The following is a 22,641-nucleotide window of genomic DNA, read 5'->3' as shown; positions in this document are numbered from 1 at the left end:
GAAGTGAAGGCAACTTTCTGAATTTCTCTAGCTTTCAGGAAATAAATTTGTATAGAAAGGAAACGGCTCACGATAATCTCCCATGAGAGAGAAACATCAAATTGATGTTGACACAAAAAGTGTTGGGAACCAGTGCAATGACCTGCATGCAAGCCACAAAGGGACCAGTATGAAGCAGGATGTGCCAAAGCAGAAAGCCACATGGGATATATCCCTCAGGGGCTGACACAAATGCTGCTGCCCCACGATGTGTGCGCACTGTGCTTGGGACAGCCAGCAAGGAACCAGCTCACAGGTATCCCATGCAGACAAGTATCAGATCGGATTTTTCCAGCATGTAACTGCATGTTTCTGGTTCTTCAGCAGATTAATTCCCAAGCACTTTCTTATTCATAGTAAATTGTAAAAAAGAGAGAGAGAGAAAAAAAAAAAAAGACACAGAACACAAAGTTGCATGCATCCTGATCATTGCCTTGCATTTTTGGAGCAGCGGAGATGATGCTCGAACGCAAATATATCCCTACCCCTTGCACTGCCTGGCTCGTCACTTCAAAAAAGGCACAGATAAGCAGATGAAGATTTTGGCTAGGGACCAAGGAACAGATTTTTTGTTTTTGTTTTAAGATATTTAAATACCAAGACATCATCAACCCCCCCCGAAGGATTTTTAAAAGCAATTAGGAACCCTAGTTCTGACAGACTGTTGGTCCCTCTGGCTACCCCTTTATGGTATCAGCTCCTTTGACATATGAATACCTGCTGCTCCCAAGGGAGACCTCTTTGACTTCAACAATGGAAAACTGTGAAATCTCTTTCAACTCTTTAATTCACCTACTTCCTTGGACAGGGAAAAGCTTATCCCTCTCTTTCTACCTAATGAAAATGTCACTGCACTATGAACTATCTTAACTGAAACTGTAAGAGCAGTATTCAATCCCCTGGCAGTGCCCACATGGGTCTTCACTGCACAGAGAACCATTTCTTTTAATCTGGTTGAGGTTTACTTGCCTCAGATCTCCCTGTGCTGCCTCTCTGATCTGACAGTGCAGATCTGCAGGGTTTTTTGGGGGGATAGAAGTCCCTCTCAGACCGACAAATGGTGCATAGACTGCAGAGTCCATCCCGGACCCATCGGGTGCTGACGGACCAAGTGCTGCCCTCTCTATTTACACGTCTGTGATTGCAATCGTGTTGCCCACGTGGGACCTCGGGACTGCTGCTTGCAAACATTCTGTACTCAGAAACGCGATACCGATTTATTGCACAAAGACTGCAAAAGAATTGCACGGATTTTTCTTTGTCGGAGAAAATGTTCCCTTGACGTGATAAATACGAAACGTGATTTCTGCTTCGGCTGCAAATAGCAGATTACTTAATCATCTACTATGCAAGTACCTGTTTGTTTTGTTATGAAGCGAAAACTTTTGAGTAAGATCGTATTACACGTGAAGTGGCTTCCCGCATCCTTCAGTGTTAATCCTCACGTAAAAATAGACTGAAGGCAGTCCCGGGGTCACCCCGACGAGCCTGTGTGGTGCGGGGGGTGGTGGGGAATGGAGCTGGGCAGGCCGGCAGGGCGAAGACCACAGGGGGCCGTGCCCGGAACGGCGGCGTGAGTGCGGCGGGCGGGAGCTGCGCTGCCCGCAGCCGGGGCCGGGCGTGCGGCGCGCACCGCGGGGAGGTCCGCCCGCCCCTCTCCGCCTCCCGAGGGCAGGGCTCGGGCCCCCCCTCCGCTGACGTCACAGCTGTCTAAAAAAACAGCCCGGCAGGCAGGCGGGGATCGACAGGGCCGGCGGCGCGGCTCGGCACGGCACGGCTCGGCACTGCTCGGCAGGACGCGCCCCGCCGCCGACATGGTGTCCCCCGTTACCGTGGTGAGTGCGGGCCGTGCGGCGGGCGGGGGGACCGCGACCAGGACCCGCGCCTTCGCACGGCCGTCTGCCTCCGACCCTTCCCCCGCCGCCGACCCCATAACCGCCGCCCCCTTACCCGCTGCCGGGGGGCTGCTCCCCGCGTCCGCCGCGCCGTCCCCCGCCGCTCCCCGCCTGTCCGGCCGCGGCCGTGCTCCGGCGGTGCGGCTCCGGTGGCTTTTCCCCTCTTCCTCTTGTTATTTTTGTAAACATCTGTATGGAGGATCTGCGTTGGTATGTGATGTATCCGCACCGAGCGCTGCTGTTTACGCCCTGCTGGGCTCGCCCACCCGCCCCCAAGGCCTCGCTGCACTCGGCGTGCCCGGTGCCCCGGGCTCTCGTGGGGACCCCGTGCCCGCCGTGCCTCCTGCCCTCGCGGCTTCGACCCCTCCTGCCCGGACGCGCTCAGGTGGCATCTCGGCTGTCCGCTGCTTTGCTTTGCCGTCCGCTTCTGGGTCTGCCCCAGGAGCCGGTCTGGCGCTGCCGCCACGCAGCGGAGGTGAGGCAGGGATGGTGTCACCTGCCTGTCCCACGGGGGACTCGCGAAGCTTGATCAGTGCAATGTAACCAGCAGTGAGCGGCAGCTCGGTGCTGTCCTTCGTGGAGGACGCGTGGTGCAGGGTCCTGACACCGCGGGCGGAGGGGATGCTGGAAGAAGTCGAAGTGCTCAACAGAACAGCAGAGAAGCTGTGCTGTCACACATCGCTTTGCATGCTCCTGTTTCTAGAAAGCAAGGGATCTGGCTGAATGCAGCAGCAGCCCACTGGGTGCGGTTAAGAAGAGATGTCTGTTGGTAGGAGAGTTGCCTGGCCATGCTTTCCCTGCAGCACCAAAAAACTATGGTCAGTATCTTGGTTCCTTGTGCATCCATCATCAGATTGCTGTGAAAGATTGTGGTTGCTGGCTAGTCCAGATTCCCACGACCCCTCCACGTTTTCTCTCAAAGATAGAAGGGTAGCAGTCCTGTTTTCCCCCTGCCCCTAAGTCACAGAGCCAAGGTTTGAAACTTTTCCATTCCTCTGCCAGCACTGCACAGCAGCTCACATTGTCTGATTCCTCAGATGAATTTTCCCCAGGCCTTACCGTGTACCTGGTAAGTTCATCAGCAGCCCAGGGATGATTTTTATCTTTAGAGACAGAGGGAAGTAGCTTGTAAATTACACTATTGTAAGACCAACCAACTTATTTTTTCCTTGTGCTTTTCAGAAAGAACTGAAGAGGCTTGGTATCTTTGTGCTGCTGTGCCATAAGCTAAATTCATCTAAGTAATGCTTTCGGTTACAGTGAGCTGTGTACTTGTACTGCAGAAATGAAATCTTACCCTGGAACAATGCTGGGATGGCTAAAAACTGGCAGTTTGTTTCGTAATTCAAAGGAGATGGTACTTGGCTCTCAGGGCTGGTTAATCAGGGTGGTCTTGCAGCAAGGGGCAAATGATTACCACGTGGGTATGTGTTGGGAAGGGTGCATGTAATTTAAGAAGGCTTTACCTATACCAGAAACTATACTTTCAGAAGGTAACTCAGGCTGGCACATGAAAACAATGTTTTCTTTACTTGCTCTTTTGCCATGTAATAACACATGCTTCTGCTCTGGCTTCATCCCTGGCATACCGACCCTTTGCTTCACCTAAGGCAGCTAATGTGGGCGTGAGGCTGTGGATTACTGGAGGGATGATGACACCAGGAGCTGTGACCAGAGTTGCAGCTGTTTATCATGGCTATAGATGTGGGAGGGCTTCGGCAGGCACTGGTCTGATTCTCCAGAGAGATCACATCACAGAGCTGACAGCCTTCAGCGTGTTAAAGAGCAGCTCTTTGCACATCACCTTTGGTGCATTTTCACACCGCTCTTTCCCTGAAGGAGCATGTGGCATGGCTCTGGCACTGGCTGTGCTACAGCCACAAAGGGCAGGCTGGAACAGTGTTCTAGGCTGCCTGGGAGCTTGGCGTGGCTACTGCACAGCTGAAAGTGGAGCTGCACAGGGGGTGAGAAGGACTGTGTGTAGGCTGCAGAGCTGGTGGACTTTCTCCTTCAAGTTGCATGCTGAAGGGAACAGCAGTGGGCAATCAGTCTGTCCACAGAGAGGTGCTGTCCTTAGGGCTCAGGCCTTATCTGTGCTGCACTGCCTTTTGCTGTATAGATAGATCAGGTGTTTGGAGATGGTGTGACTATCTCTGCCGACCCTGTTGGGGCACTAACTGGGGTGGCAGCATCTGAGGCATAACCAAATTAGCCAGGCAAATTGATTTGTCTACAGTGCATATTCTTTCCTGATGTCCTGCAGCATCAGCCTGAACAGGGAAGACTCTAGAAGAGCACAGCCAGGAGTGACATGATTTTCTTTCCAGCTTTCAAAGCTATGGTCTTTGTGCATAACTGCAGCAGATGGCCCGGACCACTTAGGCACAACCTGATCTCCTGCATCACCCCCACTAAGACACTCTTGCAAGAAATGTGACAGTTTACTTAAAACACTGAGCTCCGGGTTTACTGCATGGCCGACAGCTGGAAGAAACCACACAAGGAGGCATAAACCACAGAGGGGAGGCTGGGAGATAGGACGGATAGGACTGCTTGTTAGTGCTGGCTGCCAGGTGTGCATCATGGCCCTGGGGGTTTGGCATGTCCGCAGCATTGTGCAGAGCTGTTGTCTCTGGTGCTGCACAAGGCAGATGTGCTGAGGGGGGAGACTGCCCACAAATACAGAAGTCTGCGGCCTAAACACCTTTTAGCGTATTGTGCCAGGTACTCAGCAGGGTAATGGTCCAGGGTCCTGGTGGTGCTGGAGTCCAGACTTGGACAGAGTTGGGCTATGGCGACGAAAATGTGTGTGTCTGCTGGTCCTGCTTCAGCAGGTGAGCAGCGCTTGCTCTGATTGGAAATCATCTCGGAGGGAAGCTTCTGCTTATTCTGGTAGGCAAACAGGAACATCCTGCTTAAAAATGGTTGGTCGTGATATTGCTCTGATTAGGAGCTGCTTTTTTTCTGCCTAAAGATGAGTGGTCGGAAAGCTTGAGGTTGGAGGGCAGTTTTAGGAAGCAGCACATTTGCTTCATAGATATGTGAGGTTTAATTCTCTTCTTGTTAGCTCATCACTGGGCCTACCTTAATAAATGTTCTTCCTGAGACTGCCTCATCAGTAATTTTTGTTGTAGTTATTTTTTCTTTAGTGAGTAAGCAGTGGTTAGGATGTGGGAGATTCCTTTGCCCTAAGAACCTCTTTCCAGCAGGTACTGTGCAGCCATTCTGGCACTTACATGATGCTGCAGGCTTGGAGAGACACTGCTTCTCCCTTAAATAAAGTTAGGGCTAAACTAGGCATAGGGCTTCACACATCAGCTTGGGGAAAATGGAACAGGACATATAAGACATTAAGTGGCACTCTCATCCCTACAACACCCTTTGTTCTACACCTGGTTCTTGGCCAAGCACAGCCCTGTTTGACTTTTGCCCAGAAGCCATATATGAACAATCGCCATCCCTTCCCTTTCATCCTCTGACATACTTGCTTTTTTAGATGAAGGTTGCTGGACTGGAGAAGATGTTGCTTTGGTTGAATCAAGCATGTTGAGGTCTTGATGCCTTCCTCTGCAAGGTGCCCTGCTGGGAACAGCCTTCATCACCTCTGGTAGAAGTTGGGCGTCACTGTCTGGAAACAAGAAAGTAGTTTACAAAAACTAGGCTAAGAAACAGAGAAAAAAAGTATGATGTGGAATTAACAAATAGTAGATATGGCTGGAAAATGGGGTGGATATCTGATGCAGCTGAATATAGAAACCTGACATAAAGCACACTGCCTAAGGACTCTGTACTATGTACAAATGCAGCAGTAGTAGGTCTAAGCATAGTTTTAAAGTTTGTTATTAGAAAGTATGCTCCACCATCCTCAAAATAAAAAAGGCCAGATTCCACCTCAAATGACTTAATTCTGCATTAAGGAATAAAGTGTTGCCAGGCATTTAAGAAGTAACTGTAATGGTAGAGAGATTTATTTTCATTGTTCTCTTTGCTTGTACGCAGCATTGTTGCTTTCATTATAATTTTTCCAGTTACTTAAATACATAATAAACTGGAATTTTATTACACGGGAGGCTTGTAAACGTGCACATCTACATACCACACAGCCAGTTATGAAAACATGGCACTTGTATAAAAAACAAGCCAATTTGAATGAGATACAGACGAGATCTCTGAACTCAGTGAAACAAGGGAGGGAGGCATCACCTCAGGTAAGCTTAGCAGGATCTCAGCAACATTTATGTCAGTCACTCCTTTTGGGAGGAGCCTTAAAGCTTTAGCCCTACTGGTTACAACCTGTGCCAGTTTAGGCAAGTAAGAGTTCAGGTGTAGTGTTGTACCATGATTTTTTTTTTTATTTTTTAAGGCTGAACTTGGCATTCTTGCAGTGACATTATTGTCCTTTGCCGTTGTAGTGAAAGCGGAAGCCGTGAAGTGCACACTTCTCTAATGCTTTTCCCAGTCTCAGTGTGGTTGCATTAAGCAGCTAGGGCTGATTGCTGCTGCAGGCAGTGCTGAAGATTAAAGGCTTCATTAACTCAAGTGTATCGCTCAAGTCGCATGCATCTGTTGTACCAAGTGTGCTTTGTGTATTAAGATTATGGGTCCAGTTCAGAAACCTCTACTTATACATAATTCCTCTTAATGGATGAAGATGCATTTCTGTCATTCTCTTTTCCTCTTCAAGTATCTCCATCCAGAACATACCCCGTGTTAATGGAAGAGCTCAAGTTATCTTTCTCTGTGGGTAGCTGCATAATACTGAGGAACTAATAACTCCAGCAAAGTGAGGAGCTTAGAAAATGATGGCACCTGGCACCTATATTCTGCTAGTGTGTGGAAACTTTTGATCTGTGAAAAGATGATTAGTTCTGGAACTCCCTTTTCCCTTGGAGGCCAATGAGGATATTATATTGCTACTTCATTTTTCCACCATCCTTCATGTCACACAAATGACCAATAGATGTGTGATTGCAATGGAGATTTTGCTTACTGCAGTGTGCCCAAAATGAAGGCGATGGTTATTGCGTCTTGTGCCCTTCCTATATTCATTGCTTATACTGCCATCATCTAAACAGCATTTGAGCTAATGGGCTAATGACAGGTTTCTGTGTGACAGGTGTGTCAGTGTGGAGCTTCCCTCCAAGTAATGCTGAATGTGAGCAGGTATCCAGGTAACAGGGAGCAGAAAGCTGAGTCTAGGAGAGGATTGCATGTCCTCACGGCTGAGAGGTGGTGGGTGGGAGCCTTCCTGCCTGGCATGCTTTATCGATCCATGCCAAGGATACCAGTATGGGATGGAGTTCAGACATCTGCAGAGAGCCCGGGGCATATGCTGCAGGCTTTGACCCACCACTGCACAGGGCGTAGTTGCTCTCTGGGTAAGTGCAACTTGTGTTGCATGTGTTAGCTTTAATGTTACCGGCTGACTCTCCCTGGTGCTAATCTGCCTGCTAACAAGGGTGGTGGCTGTTTTGGTGCACCTAGTGGTGAGCTAACGGAAACATCTGGTTTATGCCAGCAGCCTACACTTTCTCTGAAAATTTCACTTCTTTAAGTTACTGTAAAATGTAGACTGAGGAGATTAGGTAAGCCATATTATTGAAATAGCCTTTGGACGTTTTGTTTGGCTTTTGTTTTTTGACCAGATAACATCTTTGGAGACAAACATGGCACCAGTTAGTATCAGGCATTAAATTTATGATTCTGTGTCAAAATAAGTCCGTTTACACTAGTGACAAGTAGTCTCTGATGGAGTTGCTGCTTAGGATTGAGTGTAGGCTTGAAGCTAAGCCAGCTGCACATTTTTCCAGCACGTGCTAGACACATGGGGCAGATACACAGCCTTATGTGAGTCATTGTGTCTGCCATGGTTTCAGCAGAAGTGGGCTTGTGCTGGCTGTGAGCCTGAGCCCGCAGCTCGTGTTGTCTGGTTTTGTTGTGGCATTAGTCAAAGCCAACCAGGATGCCTGCATAACAGAGCTGGCTTGTGTTCCATTGCAGAAGACTAAGCCCATTGCATGGCTTTTCCTTGCAATCCTGATATGAAAGGAATGTGGCTTGTGCGGGTCACATCTTGGCACAAGAACAGATATTGGAATTAAAAATCTGTGACTCCACTATCATACTTGGACCTTACATCCTCCAGTCACTTAAAACATACTGGTCAGGTTACACAATGAGGAGGGCTACCAGGTTTCTATAAGGTAATAGTGTCATCTCTCTAAATATGCTGCTGTTTTCCCTTCTAATTTTAACACCCAACGTTTCACAAGTGTTCAGCCTCAGGACGCAATATGCATGTCTAGTATTTCATTCAGATTTCCACTAGGCACAAGATGAGCTGAGCTATCCCTCCTGGATTTCTCAGCACAGCCATGCTTTATTAGCCTGATTTTTGCCTGGGAAACACCCCCAAGATGACTTGTAGAGACTTTTTCTAAACAGAGAAGAATTACCATATCTGGATTTTAGTGTGACGGACCAAATAACTGTTCCATCCTATCCTGAGAGGAACTGCCTGGGGCTGCCACCACTGTGTGTCCCAGTGAACTGGCTGTGTGCTGAAGCTCCCTGCAGCATCATGGCCACGCTCCAAGGTCACGGCAGCACTGGGGATGCGGCCCCACCTGACCTCAGGTACCCAGGAAGAGTGCATACCCCTGCAGCAACAGCGCTGCAGATTCAGTGATCAAAGAGAAAAGATAGCTCCATTATGGCTCAGGTTTTTAAACATCTGCAAGGGCTTCTTTTTTGCGTGGCAGCAAAAGAAATGTTTACAGGGGCTTGCTTTCTGTTACACAAAAAGGGAGATCAAGAATCCCAGGAGGGAAGAGCAATCTTTGCTCTGAGATAAGATGCTGGCAGGCAAATGCAACTTTTTTGCTTTCATTTCTGAGAGCCAATGGATTGCCCTGATGCATGAGTCTGTGACAGCTCCCTTGGCCCTTGCAGAGACAACTGAACTGAACTGACTGGAGACTATGTTGGTCACTGGCAGTGGTACATTGCTGACTGCACTCCAAAGGCAATCTCTGGAACTGCTGACAGTTATAGGATGACTACAGACAGGAGTCAATCATTTCTACTTCTGGTTAAAAAAAAGTTTGTTAAAAGAGCCCTGCTTGTGATCCTGTGCCAGCCCAGCAAACAGAACAGATAAAGCTTGGTAAAGGAAAAAAGCAAAATCCACCCAAACAAAACAAGTCCTAACAGAAACACATCTGAGCCAAGCTTCAAGTTCAGGGTGAAGTGTATTTGCCTATAATTTCATCTTGTGAATTAACATCTGCTAAAGAAAGGCTTCAGCATCTTAAGGACTACATGGCACTGGCTGTTGTAGCGATTCCTTGCCCTGCTGGGTATCAGAGCTCCTTGCTGATAGTGGTGGATTCTGCACTGCAGAGGCAGGTCCCTGAGATGATGTTGCACAGCTGAGCTAACCCCATTTCTTCTCTTCAGCACAGGAGATACCTTTATGGTTGCTACAGTTCCCGCAGTCACTGGGTAGAACACTGGTCTAGGGTCTCAGAATAATTTCAGGCAACATCGTGGTTAAAAAAGCAAAGAGAAAGAGCATTTTCCTGGTGCAGCATGTGGCACAGGCAATGCCCTAACATGGTGAGGAGGATTTCCTTGGCTCCAGAACCATCCGCCCCTGCTGTAGGCTGCTATGGGACTGTTCCCTCACCTACGTAAGGCCTCCTGTAGGAGTCTGTTGAAGGTGAGACTCCGTTTTCCTTTTTGTGTCTTTTCTCCTTGGTATTTTGCAAGTGTCTGCGGTTGCTTTTTTTTTTTAGGAGTAGGTGTAACAGCACAGTGCTACAATATGCAAGAGCTCCTGGGTCACATCTGGTGCTGAGCTAAACTGACCTTGAAAGCTGTTTGGTGAGCACAGCCACTGCAACTGCTTAGCATCCAGCATCTTTTAATTTCTTCATTAAAGAACTGAAGACAAGGTGGGACTGATGTTGTCCTTGTATTGCATGCACATGGGCATTGCTGTTTCTGTGTGAGTGGCAGTTGGGTGTTTCCTGCTCTGCCTTGGGAAGGGGCAGGAGAGAAGGCTGCCTGACAGCTCTGCCTGGCCCTGTGGGGCTCCCCTCCTTGGCAGCTGGGCAAGGACTCACGGTTGTAGCCCTTTTTCTGTCCTCTGTTTGGAGAACACCAAAAAGCTTGTCTAGAGCTCCTCATCTCTTTTACCTTCCCAAGCCATTTATTTGAATATCCTTCATAGGTTATGTGTCCTGTGCAGTCTTCTGTAGCTTACTCCCATCACAACACAGCCAAAGTAAAGCACTGTATAAAGCAGATTTGGACAGCATCCTACGCTAGGGACAGACAGCAGTGTGTAGTGGAGAAATCCCACCTGGAGAGCATTCATCAGGAAAGAGAGATGGAGAGCTACACTTGCAATCTCACATGCCAGCACTCCCGGGACACGGTGAGCCTTGCTCACGTGCTTGCTAGCCAGCTTGTTGCAAAACATCCTGTCCTGCATGCTGGCATGCTGGCATGCTGCTGCACAGCTGGGTGGCCCTGCAGTGTCTCCGCCATGCTGCTGCCCACAGGCACCGAGCTGTGGTCTGCCCCGAGGGGCTGATGCTGTGAGGGAATGCTGCCTCACTGCCAGGCAGAGGTGCTGGCAGCTGCTGAGGGACCAGACTGCTGCTCTGTGTCGGCTCCCTTCTTGCTGCACTGGGGGGCAGAAGCACTTATATGGAAGATTTCCATTCCTGGGTTAATCTGGTGATTAGGCTGAATTTTGACGTGACTGCAAGACAGGCGGGATCCTGGCTTGGAAATGAAACCTTTTATTGCAGTTCTCGTTTCTGCATGCAGCTGTGTGTGGGGCAGCCCAGCCCCACAGAGGTGCCCTTTTTAGATGCCAGTTTGATTAATCCTCACCTGCTGCCTGCTACCCTGTGTCTCTCACCAAAGGGCAACTCTTCTGATGCCAAGAACTTGTGCAGTAATATATCTGAGTTCACCACCCAAGGGCTGCAAGGGCCCATGCCAAAATTTTAATTGTATTTTTATGGCAGGTAGCCACAAAGAAAGAAAGAAAGAAAAAGAAGTATTTCTAGCTCTCAGCTGTGGAACCAAGCTGGAAGTGTGGCTGGAGCTTACTTTGCTTAAGGGGGTTGTGATGCAGTTGAACCCTCGGGAGGAGGGTACTGAGGCTTCTGGAGTGCAGGGAGGGATGAGAGAAGCCAGAAAACCAGCTCCACTTGGCAGGAGAGGCTGAAGAGACTGCTTTTGCCCCAGGTGGAGTAGCTGCCTTGGGCCCACTGCCCCTTCTGCACGTGGCTGAGCTGGGAGGATCATCCTCTTGGGGCAGGAAGCATTCAGGCTAACCCCTGTTGGTTACTTCTGGTTTGTGCTGAACAGATCTCCTGTCAGACAAAACCTGTTTTTTTGGACTACTTGCAAACAGGTCTGGCTGGACAGCCAAGTGTGAGAAGAGTATGACTGCACCACTCTGTCAGAGAAACAGAGGCCCTGAGTGTTCAGGGGTGCCAGCAGCTGCAATGAAACACCTCAGGGCCTGGCCAAACTCAGGGCATGGCTTAAGCCTGATGGAGACAAACAGCCCATTATCAGCACGTGCAGTCTCCCAACGGGGAATTATGGACCACCTAGGGGATTTATTAGGCATTGTGTAAGTCTTGTCTTCACCCAAGGGGGGAGGGTTTATCAATCACTTTGAATGTCCTGCATCACGTGGAGTCTGTTTAGGAGCCATCTGCATTGGATGCTTGACTCATGGCACATCCAACACAAACCTAAGCCCTCTTATTAATACCTGGCTTGCACAAATATGTTGCACTAACACAGTACTTAAGGCAGGTTGATTGTCTGGTTCAGTTACTCTTCCACCCTCTGTAAACAAACATATTTTCTTGGAATTTCATTGAAGAGCAGCTTGGGACATGTACAAGTCAGTGCCTTCCTTGATACAAGCGACTCCCCAGGAGTAGGTTTGCTCCTGTGGGAGAGCAGAGTTGGAGGTGAAGCACTGTGCTCTCACCTAGCTGGAGGCATCCAAGCAATCCCTAATGTTTAGCAATCCATGGAGTATGAAGTGCTGGCAGGCCGCTTTTCATCTCGTCCATCTCCTCTTCTCATACTTCCATGCCTGAGGGATGCAGAACCAAGTGTCCCAGGTGGCTGCCAGGCCTTTGCTCTGTGGTCTGGCAAAAGCCCTGACATTTGCCTGGGAAAGGGATGATGTAAATGGTGTATTTGAGTACCCAGCAGTTCAGACTTCCTATTGCACACATCCGACAGCCTTCATTAAAAAAAATCTCTTTTTTATAACAGTTTCAGTGTGTACCCTTGCAGAAGGCTTGGTGTTGCACTGTCTGAGCAAGGATGGGAGTGCAGCAAGGCCAGAAGGATGGTGAGTTTTCCCAAGTTTGTGGTGGGAATTGCCCAGCACTGCTGTGTTTGTTCTTAGTTTATCAAAAGCTGATAAGTAGTTGAAACTGGGGAAAACTGGCTGCCTCTGGCAAGGATCTGTGAACATGTGGGCTTCTCCCCTTAAAGTCATCCCATTTTGATCATGCACAAGGATGTGGGTTTTTTTGTATGCACAGTCTGATGGAGAATCCTTTTGGTTCATGGTTGCTCTGCAGAAGTCAGCCTGTTGCATATCCTAATTGTGGTCCATCTTCAGGCTGAAGCAGGTCTGAAGTGGTCCATCCCTCCATGGCCTGGACAGCAGAGCAGACAGTCAGTGCCTTGCAAAGAGCCATATTTGCTGGGCAATGAGAAAAACGAGTAGTGGCATCATAATACATGGTAACAAAGTGACACAAATACTGATGCACAACTTGGGTGGGAACTGTTGTCATAATAAGGCAGAACCAAGGCAGGATCCACAATGGACGATGCTGAAAGCCAGGAGAAAGAGCTCAGCCATAGATACAAAAAATGGTACTCAGGCAGCCAAGGCTGACTGGAGGGATGGGTGGAGAACAACAGCCCAGCTTTTTTTGTCCAGCTTGCACAGCTGTGCTCAAGTGTTGTTCAGTGGAATAGTTGGGGTATTATTTTTAAAACACTTACTGTGAAAAGCAGCATTTTACAACCTGATGGGTGTGAACCATAGCCCCACAGCAAGCTGCCACACAGCTGTTGTGTGGATGAGGTTGCATGCTCATTTTCTTTGTGGGCTGATTTAGGGGACTTGTGAAGAGAAAAAACATTATTTGTTATCCCACATTGCTTCCTGGGGTCATTAGGGACCTCTGGGCTCTTGAAAAATCATTAATGATTAATTTGAGGATAGAACTTAAGGGCTGTTGTATGAAGCTTTTGGTCATTTCTGCATGCTACATCCATCATATATTTCATGCATTGGGTAACTTTTCCCAGTCTTTTTTACCCTGCATTACTTCTTTTGTAGCTGTGTTTTCTCATGGGCAAGCCTGACTTCTCAAGAAGTATTACACCAATACCAAACCACAATGTGGTTGGAATACTTGTGTGTTAGCATCATCTGTCACTGCTGAACAGCAACAACAAGAAGGAAATGAGCACTATTCCAAGCTAGAGCTGAACAAGAACAGATAAAACAAAAAGGAATACTGTACACCTATGAATCCCCATCAGGGAGGTGGATATCCAAGCTATGAGTCTTCAAGGAGCTGTGTATCAGTATCAGGTTCTGTTTAAAGATCATGGGTGTGTGTCTTCTGTTGAGAGCCAGAACACAGCTTCCCCATGATCTACCTAGTCTCTGGAGGGTTTCACTGGTTCTGACTGCAGATAATTTATAATTATGTCTATTTTCATTGTAATTCCATGAATACAGACATAATGTCTTTAGAGCAACTTGATTTTTTTTTTAAGACTCCAAATGACTTGGTAAACATAGGAGATGAAAAAATGCTCTGAATTATGCTCAGTTTAGAAATTCCAAGCTTGCAAATGTTATTTTGTCATTCAAGATGTTTTCTGTACTGTGTGTCAGCCTAGAGTAAATGAGCAGTGGAGAAAGAAAAGAAGTGAGAATAAATATGCAATAAGCATTTTAATAAAATGGCAAAATGCAGCTTAAAGCCATAAAAAAAAATCATACATTAACAAAAAGGATCTTGTCATCTGCAGCAAATATTTCATTTTCCAGTGCTATGGCACAGCCACATCTATAATTCTGTCTTTGGGACACCGATGAGATGATTGGTTTGATGCAATTTACCAATCCAGCCAAGCAACATTTCCTTCCCTGAGGTACAGGCAAGTTCAGTCATGGATTATGTGCTTGGCTTTCCTCAAGCCACAGCCTCCACTCATGTTGGTACACACTTTCCCAATACTAGCTGTGATCTGTCATCCAGACAGCAAGTTGTCCCATCTTCTCTACCCTGGTCCTAGCCAGCTGTCTAAACAGAGGGAAATTGCCCAGGTTCATCCTCCCATTGCTTCAGCCTTTCTTGCAGTGTTTGTCCCAAACATATCCAGTGCCACACCATTCCAGCAGGATATGTCGCCTGGATCTCAGCTATTTGGGAACACCTGTCTCTGTGAAGTGTCCCTCATGGAGCACTCCTCCTTTTGGTCAGAGCCAGCACAGGAGCTCAGCTGAGCCATAGCATACAGCAGTAGGCAAGGGAATGTTCTGAAATAACTAATTTGAAGTACATTTGTAGAAAAGGTGTGAGGGATTAAAGAGTTGATGATGAGAAGCCTTCTAGGTCTATGAGGATTTTCTGATGTGAGGACTCTAACTCCTAAATTCCAGAGCTATGGGTGAGCAACTGAGAATGGAATCTCACCTCTTATGCCTGAAGAATTCTTCAGTTGTTACTAGGGTGGAAATAATGCAAACCATTATTTTAAAATAATGCTTGTTGGGCTTGGAAGATTCAAATTCAGATAGTAGGAAATGATAATTTCAAGGTTACCAAGCAAACATAATCTTTCTGCACAACTGCATATCTCACATTCAGTAAGGCAAGGTTCCTGGGGAAAATGACAAATGTAATTAAAACCTGTCTCATCATGTGTGCACACAGGGGAGGGCAAGCTGTGATTGCAATGGCGACTGCTCATAGCAGGTGTTATTTTAATATGGGGTATTAAATGAAACTTCCTGTATTTATTAACCCAAATATTCTCCTGTATGTTTCTAAGGTGCTGCTGTGATTTGCAAGCAAGGCTGATCTTGAACAATACCTGTCAGCACAGACTTCTATCTTCAGAGATAGAAGATTACCTACCTTAGCTGAGACTGTTAGAGGGACCTGGAGCACTGTGGATGCTGCAAATCCTTTCGCACTATCTTTGGAAGCAGTTAGTCTTCTATGCTGAAGGTCTCAGGCTCGTTATGGTATAGTGGGGATCCTTCGTGGCTGGCAGGACAGAGGTGGGGATCCTGCCCGAGGTGTGACCATCTCTGTAACTGAGAGAGAGAGAATGTGAGCAACTACGTTTTTAACAAAGGAGTTTTACAGAAGGGGAGAGGACAGAGATGGAGTCAGCCACCAGCTCTGGAGGTGGCTGAAGACAGTGTGATGCATCACTTCAGAAGAGGAGGAGGAAGTGTGGCTCCACTCCCCCTGTGTGTAACTTGCTAGTTCCTAGCGCACCCAGTGCCGTGGGACTATGTGGGATTTTGTGACTTTTATTTCTGGTTATTTTGTTACTTACTGCCAGAGTTCTTCCAAGAAATCCAGACACCAGGAGGTAAACGGTGATTAATTTAGACAACTAAGTAGAGTACTCACGATGTAATACAAGAAACTTAACAGCTTTTTGATGTCCTTTTGTGAGTGAATTGTGTAGCCTGGTTGTTTAATGGAGTGTTTAAAAATTGTGTTGGCAATAGCCTATGAATAATGTATACAGGAATAATGAAATACTTTACTGTTAAGAAACTGCTGATATGTTGGGGAAATTTCCATCAGATGTGAGAATGATTTTGGAAGCTCTGACTTCTTGGGATGCCTTTTATTTATAGCCTTGCTGCTTCAGAGATTGCATTCCCTTTTAGATACTACAAGTAAAGATGCCCTCCACTGCTTCTGCTTCTGTCTTCCAATTTCACTTGATTCCCTTTGCATATGACTGTAAATCCTTCTGAATTTTGATGACTGTATGCTTTATTAACTGAGCATTGTAAGCATGGGGATATTTGCTCTATAGCCTCCAGCCATTCCATGTGCCTACACCTAAACATCCTGCGCTGAAGGAAGATGGACACAGTTTCTGTGTCACAGCAAGGGTGCTCCATGGTACAGGAAGCAGAAATAAGGACAGGTGATTTGGAAAAAAAAAAAGACCAACAATTCTTTTTCAGGTTTCTGGAGCATGGGGTCCTTGCTTGAAATAAGCAACTGCGCCATTGCGTACAGGGATGTTCAGTTTTTGATGGGCTCTGCAGTGTGAACTCAGCTCCGATCCCTCTAAATTTTTCCCCATGTCCTCTTTCAGTGTACAAGGCCTTCATGCATTTTGGCCTTGAGTAGTGGGAAGTTGCTGTGATACTGTGACTAAATCTTGCTTGACTAAAGAAATGAGAAGATTGAGAGTGAAGTCCTGCTCAAAGGGGTCCTCTGGAGTTTGTACTGCCTTAGTTGCAGACTTCCCTGGACATAGCTCATCAACACTGTAGGTGCACCCATCAATCACTGTTCCTTTGCTCTTTGCTTTAGCAGTCAGCCACAGGAGAAAATAGAATAGTAGCTTTGTTTCTCACTTGAAGTTTTCCCACACTGAAATGCAGAAACACCACAGGAGGGACATTGTACTCAACATATATCTTACTGGTGCCCAGAGTAGTCCCAGATGAGTGTATGCTTAGAGCAGACCCAGCCTGCAGTGTCTGTAGTTCTCTATCCTGTCCCTGCTTTGACTTTGTTGTGAGTAGCCCAGTGCTTGTACTGCATTTTTCTGCCTATAGTTACACAATAGACCCCTGAGTCAAAGCATTTCCTGCAATAAGGACAGTGTATTATTAGTGTAATGCTTGAACAAAGCAACATGTGGTTGATGCTGTTTTATTAGTCACCTAAGGAAGTGATATCCTCACCTTGGAGGTTGATGTGTTGGGTTTTGAAGTGACATGGTAATAGCAAGCCAGGCATGAGCTTACGGGGCAGGAGAGGGAATGGGTAGGATGACATTTTGTACCCCCAAGGTGATCTGCAGGCTAAACAAGAGGATACACCAACCTAGGAGGGAAGACTAGAGCTCTTAGTGGCTTGTTTGCTGCTGGGGTACTCATGGGGAGTGCAGGATATACCCAGCTACAGGAAAAGCTATGTATAAAAGGGGTTAGTCTAAACACAAGAGACCACTAGAGGGGTTTGACTAAATGTTTTAAATAGAATTAATAAAAAGTATCTACAATTCCCTCCATCTCCACCATCCAAAACCATTCTGGCAGCCAAGAAGTTTTTTCAGAAGAGGTTTACAAAGGTCTAGGTTGAAGATCACGATCAAGTTCTAGAGTGGAGGAGATGGTTCTGTTTGCAGGTTATTCCACTGATGCTACTGATGGTTTTATTAATTTCTCTTTTTTCGATGCTTGTTTCTTTAGGTGAAGAGTGAAGGCCCCAAACTGGTGCCCTTCTTTAAAGCAACTTGTGTCTATTTTGTCCTCTGGCTGCCAACCTCTAGCCCTTCGTGGTTCAGTGCCCTCATCAAATGTTTGCCCATCTTCTGCCTGTGGGTTTTCCTTCTGGCTCATGGGATTAACTTTTTAGTGGCACACCGGAGCGCCAGCCGCATCCTAGCAGGACTGATATTCTCAGCAGTGGGAGATGCCTTTCTCATCTGGCAGGAACAGGGCTACTTCATTCACGGTGAGTACGGTGTGAGTCCTGAAGGGACATCACAGTGCCCAGTTGTTCCTCTGTTTATTTAGTAGTCAGTAGCTTGCCACATGTCTTGTTTACTCATGTGCATCTTAAGTGCCTGGTAGTATGAGACAGTCATCCATTGCAGTTAGAGGAGTCACATCACAGATGAGGCTTTTGAGCTTCTCTTGATGTGTTCTGAAGTCAGAAAGGTCATTAGGACAGGTTTGGTTCCTTGGCATGTGTTTGTAGTATCTCATTTGGCTGGAGCTGAGAAAGCAGCATGGGCAGAATGTCCGGGGAATAGGAGGAAACTCACAGCACTCAGCATCTCCCATTAATCTGCAGGAACTATCTACCTCCTGTCTCCCTGCAGGGAGATCTGTCAGCCCTTTTCTACAAGGATGCAGAAGTAAGATGCTTGATGCATAGGCCCTCAGTGGAAAGAAGGTAGATAGGATCTTTAAGTTGCAGAAGACAAGCCCACAGCCAGGGGGAGGTGTTTAAATGAATGTTAGAAAACAAATCATCAGAAATCTTGTCCTATTTTCAGGTTCATCAGCATGAATCATGGAGCCTGTTGTAAAAACATGGGAGCTGGTTTTGCAAGACATGTAAATTATGGGGAACCAAGGGCAAACCTTGCCATGACACCCTGTCATCTCTATAGAAAGATCTCTCAGAGCAAAACAAGCTTATTTTATTTCACTATTTTTGCAGACTAGAACATAATGGCTTAGATTAATGATTTAAAACCACACTACAGCTGCCTGCAGCTACACTTGCTATGGCTGTACACTGTCATAAGAAATCAGCAGCAGTTGAATCCTTTACTTCACTGTAGTGGTAGGGTTTATGAAATCGACTTCACTAGCAGAGGGCATTTAATACCCACCATTAACTGGCTGCTGTGACTGTCCCACTGGAAAATGTGATGAGCTGGGGGAACTTTTCTGACTTCTCTGAAAGACAAAGGCTTATTTTACCCTTCGTATGAAGTCAGTATTTAGTTATATTCTGGAATTCCCACAAGCTCTGCTTTCTTTATGAGAGGCAAGTGTGTGAAATACTAGATATGAAAAGCCAAATGCTTTGAATCTGGTTTTAATCCTGCTTCCCAAAGGTTTATCCAAATCTCATTAGAAGTTCCTGTAAAAACTCTTATGTTTTTGGTGGGCCCTGAGGACTAGATCTGTTTGGCTGAGCTTCGGGCATGTTGCTGAAAAGCTTCAACTATCTCTTTGGTTGCCATCCGCTCTGTGCTGAGTGTTGACATTCCCACTGACAGGCCTCCTCTTAACAAGCCTCCTCCTTGGCTCAGCACAAGTTATCCTTGCCCAGCTGCCCATGCTTCTGTTTTGCCTTCTGTCATTGCTTTTTGAGCTGTGGCTTGGAAAACATTCAAGACCTGATTCTCACCGTGACCGTTTTTGTACATGAACTGTGCATAAGTTTGCCATTCCCACGTAGCTGGGATATCTCTGAGTCACTTCTTTGATTTAATGGTAGAGGAAGGTCAACCTGTCACAGCAGTTCAGTATTGAGTTCAAGTCTTATAATCTGCAAATCAGCTTTTTTGCCCCCGTTTTTGGGTTTTGACTTATTTTCCTTCTTGATTTAAGGAGAATGCTTCTTTAGCTCTCTTGAAACATTCTGAAAATCTCAGCCTGGATCTTTGGCTTTCTCTTGTCTGCCTCAGTCTGTACTAATCTCAGCTACTGCCTTCTGTAGTGAAGTGTTAACATTTGCATTTCAGCTGTCAGCAAATAAAGTGCACCATCCCACTTATCCTGTCACCTTTCCTGCAGAATGTATTTTCTCCTAAACATGGCAAGCTGCTGTTGTTGACAACTGACAACATTCAAACTTTTGACATCATCCCTTGTGGGAATTTCAAATTTCAGGGGAATAAGAGAAATTACTAAAGACTAAGGTACTTTCTATTCAATTTCTATGGCTTTCAGGCAGAAAAAAGGGTAGGGATCTGGGTTGAGTTGAATAGCTTTTGAGACAATGAGTTTATAAAAAGACATTTGTTCATTATTTTACAGGGAGGTGAGAGCCTGGGAACCTACTCCTGGCACACTTCACTTTTCATTTTAGCTGTTTCAGTCTACTAATAGCGAGCTATTTTCTGACTAGTGTCTTCCTGCATGTGGAAGATACTGTACAGTGTTAACACCCCACATCCTTTGATAGTGGGAGCATAGAAACAATTATGCGTTCAGTGAAGAAGGTGGGGGCTAACAGAAAGGTCTTACTGCCAGCCTGAGGAGAAACTCTTCGGCAGGGGAAGAGAGAAGGAAACATGGGCTCCATGATTCCATCTAGGTGGCCCAGAATAAGGCAGAGAGCAAAAGGAAACAGACAGATAGAAAAGGCTGATCTGCCTGGTGTGATTGGAGGGCTGAGTCAAAGGCTGAGAAATGCAAGCAGATTGCACCCTGCTCCCTGTACATCTCTCACAGGTTTCCCTGGTCCTTGGCTTGATTTGTGGGTGCTGAATGAGCAAACCTCAGTGCTGACTCTCTTGTCTGAGGTCTTGTTTGACCTCACCTTGTATCACAGAACTACTCCTGCCTTTTCGGGCTTCTGCTTGGGTGCTGCATCTCATCCTCCTCTCCTCTGCCTCGCTGCTGGCTGCCTGCATGAAGGACAACTCATTCTTCAGTTCTCCATCGCAGCACTTCCCACACAATGCCGCTGAAAGAGAAATCACTGCTCATAGCTAGGATGAAGTAACCTTCCCCTCTTGACCACCCCATGGCTCTAACTTTTCCTGCATTATAAACACTTCTCATCCTAAATCCCTTCTCTCTCTCAGTGCTGTGCTCATGAAACCTGTGAAATTTCAAATTCTCATTGCCCTTCTTTGCACTTTCTTCTCCTTCCCACTGGCTATTTTCTCCCCTTGCAGACTAGATCCCCACTAACCCTCTTCCTCCTGTGGATTCCCCTCTCATCCCAAGATAGCTGAGTGGACATCTGCAGCTGTAGAAGTGCCAAGACTTTTCCTTAGTGTAGGAACCTCGTGCTAAAGACCATCTCCCATGCATGTTTTTATATCAAAATGGTCTCAAGTGCTTAGTAGTGTGTCCGATGAAATCAAATGAGGGTTGTTACACAGCAAGGACATCTATACCTGATGTAGCTACTGTGTATTTCAAATCCAGTATATCCATGTTTTCTTTTGCTACTGACTGACAGTCACTGTCAATGCCTCTTTCCAGGTCTACTGATGTTCGCCATCACACACATCCTGTACTCCTCAGCTTTTGGCATGAAGCCTTTGGACCTGAAAGCCGGCTTGATGATGGGCCTCATTTCCAGCTCCTGTTATGCCTTCCTGTACTCCTACCTCTCGGGCCCATTCACCTACCTGGTAGCTGTCTACATCGCCCTGATTGGCTTCATGGGCTGGCGAGCGGTGGCTGGCATGCAGCTGTGCAATGACCTCTGGACGTGGACCAAGCTCTCGGCCTGCATCGGAGCAATGCTTTTCATGGTGTCGGATCTGACCATCGCAGTTAACAAGTTCTGCTTTCCTGTACCCTACTCGCGTGTTATCATCATGGCTACTTACTATGCAGCTCAAATGCTTATTGCACTGTCAGCTGTAGAGAGCAGAGATGAAGAGGACTTCAAAAAGAGAAGCTAGATGGAGTGCCGACAGTCCGCGAACAGTGTGGGTTATATCTCAGGTGCTGTAGCTGCATTCACCCCTGAGAGAGATCTCCATTTCTCTAGGCATACTGGTGATGTTGATTTTGCTTCTTTGATTTGCATTACCTTTGGGGCTTTATTTTCAAATGGCTTTCTCTGAATATAGTTTACTTCAGTGTAGAGTCCACATCAGAAAGCTTCAGATTGTCTCTCATTCAGTTTTCAGTTTTGTTTTAAGTTTAATTTCAGTTTTCAGTTTTAAGATTGTCCCTCATTTCAGTTTTTTCAGCTACTCATTCAGTTTTCCACCTTGGGAGTGCTGTACTACTGCATTTATTTATTTTTTTTTTGTTAATCTTGAAACTGATGCTGAATGTCTGGGAATAGGATGGCTGATGGACAAGTTTGGCCACACACTGTGCTAGGAGACTTGCTTTCAATTGTAGGCAGACAGGCACAGACCTCTGCTAAAGCCATAGGTAAAAATGAATTTAACCAGTGTTTAAGTTAGCCTGTTCTTGTGCATTACAAACTCAGTACACAAACTGGAGCTATTTGAGCCTCTGCTGAAAGGAAGCTTGTACAGCTATAGTAAAAACATCACATTCGGATGAAGACTGAGCTTTGGAGTCAACAGCAGCATGTGGGGCAGCCCCCAGCAAAACCTGAATGAAAGCTGAGCACCGAGCAGAGAGCCCATCACATGAGGTACGCAGAGATGAAGTGCTGTGTACTTTGACGGCTGCTGATCAAAGCTCTAGAGCAGATCTGTGGGCACCTGTCAGCATTGCCATGTGCAGCAGAAATAGTAGCTTGGTGGGATTTTGGGGTCATCCAGGTAGGCAAGCCAGTGCATTCTCCTCTGCTACATGCATAAAAATACAGTGTCAGCAGCCACCAGTGACAGCATGGGCACAGAGGAACTTCGTTTTTTTTATAGCAGGACTTGGAGGGTGTATCTTACTATCGTGTCCTATTTGTCTCTAGTACGGCAGATAGGAATCTAACATTTACACCTTTCTTTCTCAGTATTCTAACAAATGGCATTCCATATACTTTACTGTCCTGCTGCTTGCAGTACCCCTTCTGAATGTGTGGGCATTTCCCACATCTGAACTGATTAGTCAGAGTCCTGATTTTGACCGTAGATTGCTGTCATGTTTTACCAGCTGGCAGCAAATGTTCAGCTTTGCAGCACTTCTGTTTGGAAACCCCTTTTCAGCAGAGCATCCTGAAAAGCA

The 22,641-nt window shown here is 46.6% G+C and overlaps 1 protein-coding gene and 1 long non-coding RNA gene across 2 annotated transcripts; one reads left to right on the top strand and one right to left on the bottom strand.

Annotated features, from left to right (window-relative positions):
- Positions 1 to 1,809: 1,809 nt before the first annotated feature.
- On the top strand, positions 1,810 to 21,606 carry TMEM86A (transmembrane protein 86A). The gene is made up of 3 exons (XM_065755238.1): positions 1,810 to 1,874; positions 17,479 to 17,743; positions 20,968 to 21,606. Exons 1-3 carry the CDS (start codon positions 1,854 to 1,856, stop codon positions 21,393 to 21,395), a joined length of 714 nt encoding a protein of 237 aa, XP_065611310.1. The 5' UTR covers positions 1,810 to 1,853; the 3' UTR covers positions 21,396 to 21,606.
- Positions 12,069 to 20,643, bottom strand: LOC136060575 (uncharacterized). The gene is made up of 3 exons (XR_010623373.1): positions 20,294 to 20,643; positions 15,158 to 15,339; positions 12,069 to 12,646 (listed from the first exon to the last, which is right to left on the bottom strand). It is a non-coding gene; the product is annotated as an uncharacterized LOC136060575 (long non-coding RNA).
- Positions 21,607 to 22,641: the final 1,035 nt, after the last annotated feature.

Source organism: Cyrtonyx montezumae, unplaced genomic scaffold, assembly GCF_038088225.1.
Source record: "Cyrtonyx montezumae isolate F1298 unplaced genomic scaffold, pur_monq_1.0 scaffold_10, whole genome shotgun sequence".
NCBI classification, from domain to species: domain Eukaryota; kingdom Metazoa; phylum Chordata; class Aves; order Galliformes; family Odontophoridae; genus Cyrtonyx; species Cyrtonyx montezumae.
The sequence above is the reverse complement of the archived record's forward strand: the minus strand, read 5'-3'. Positions and strand labels throughout refer to the sequence as shown.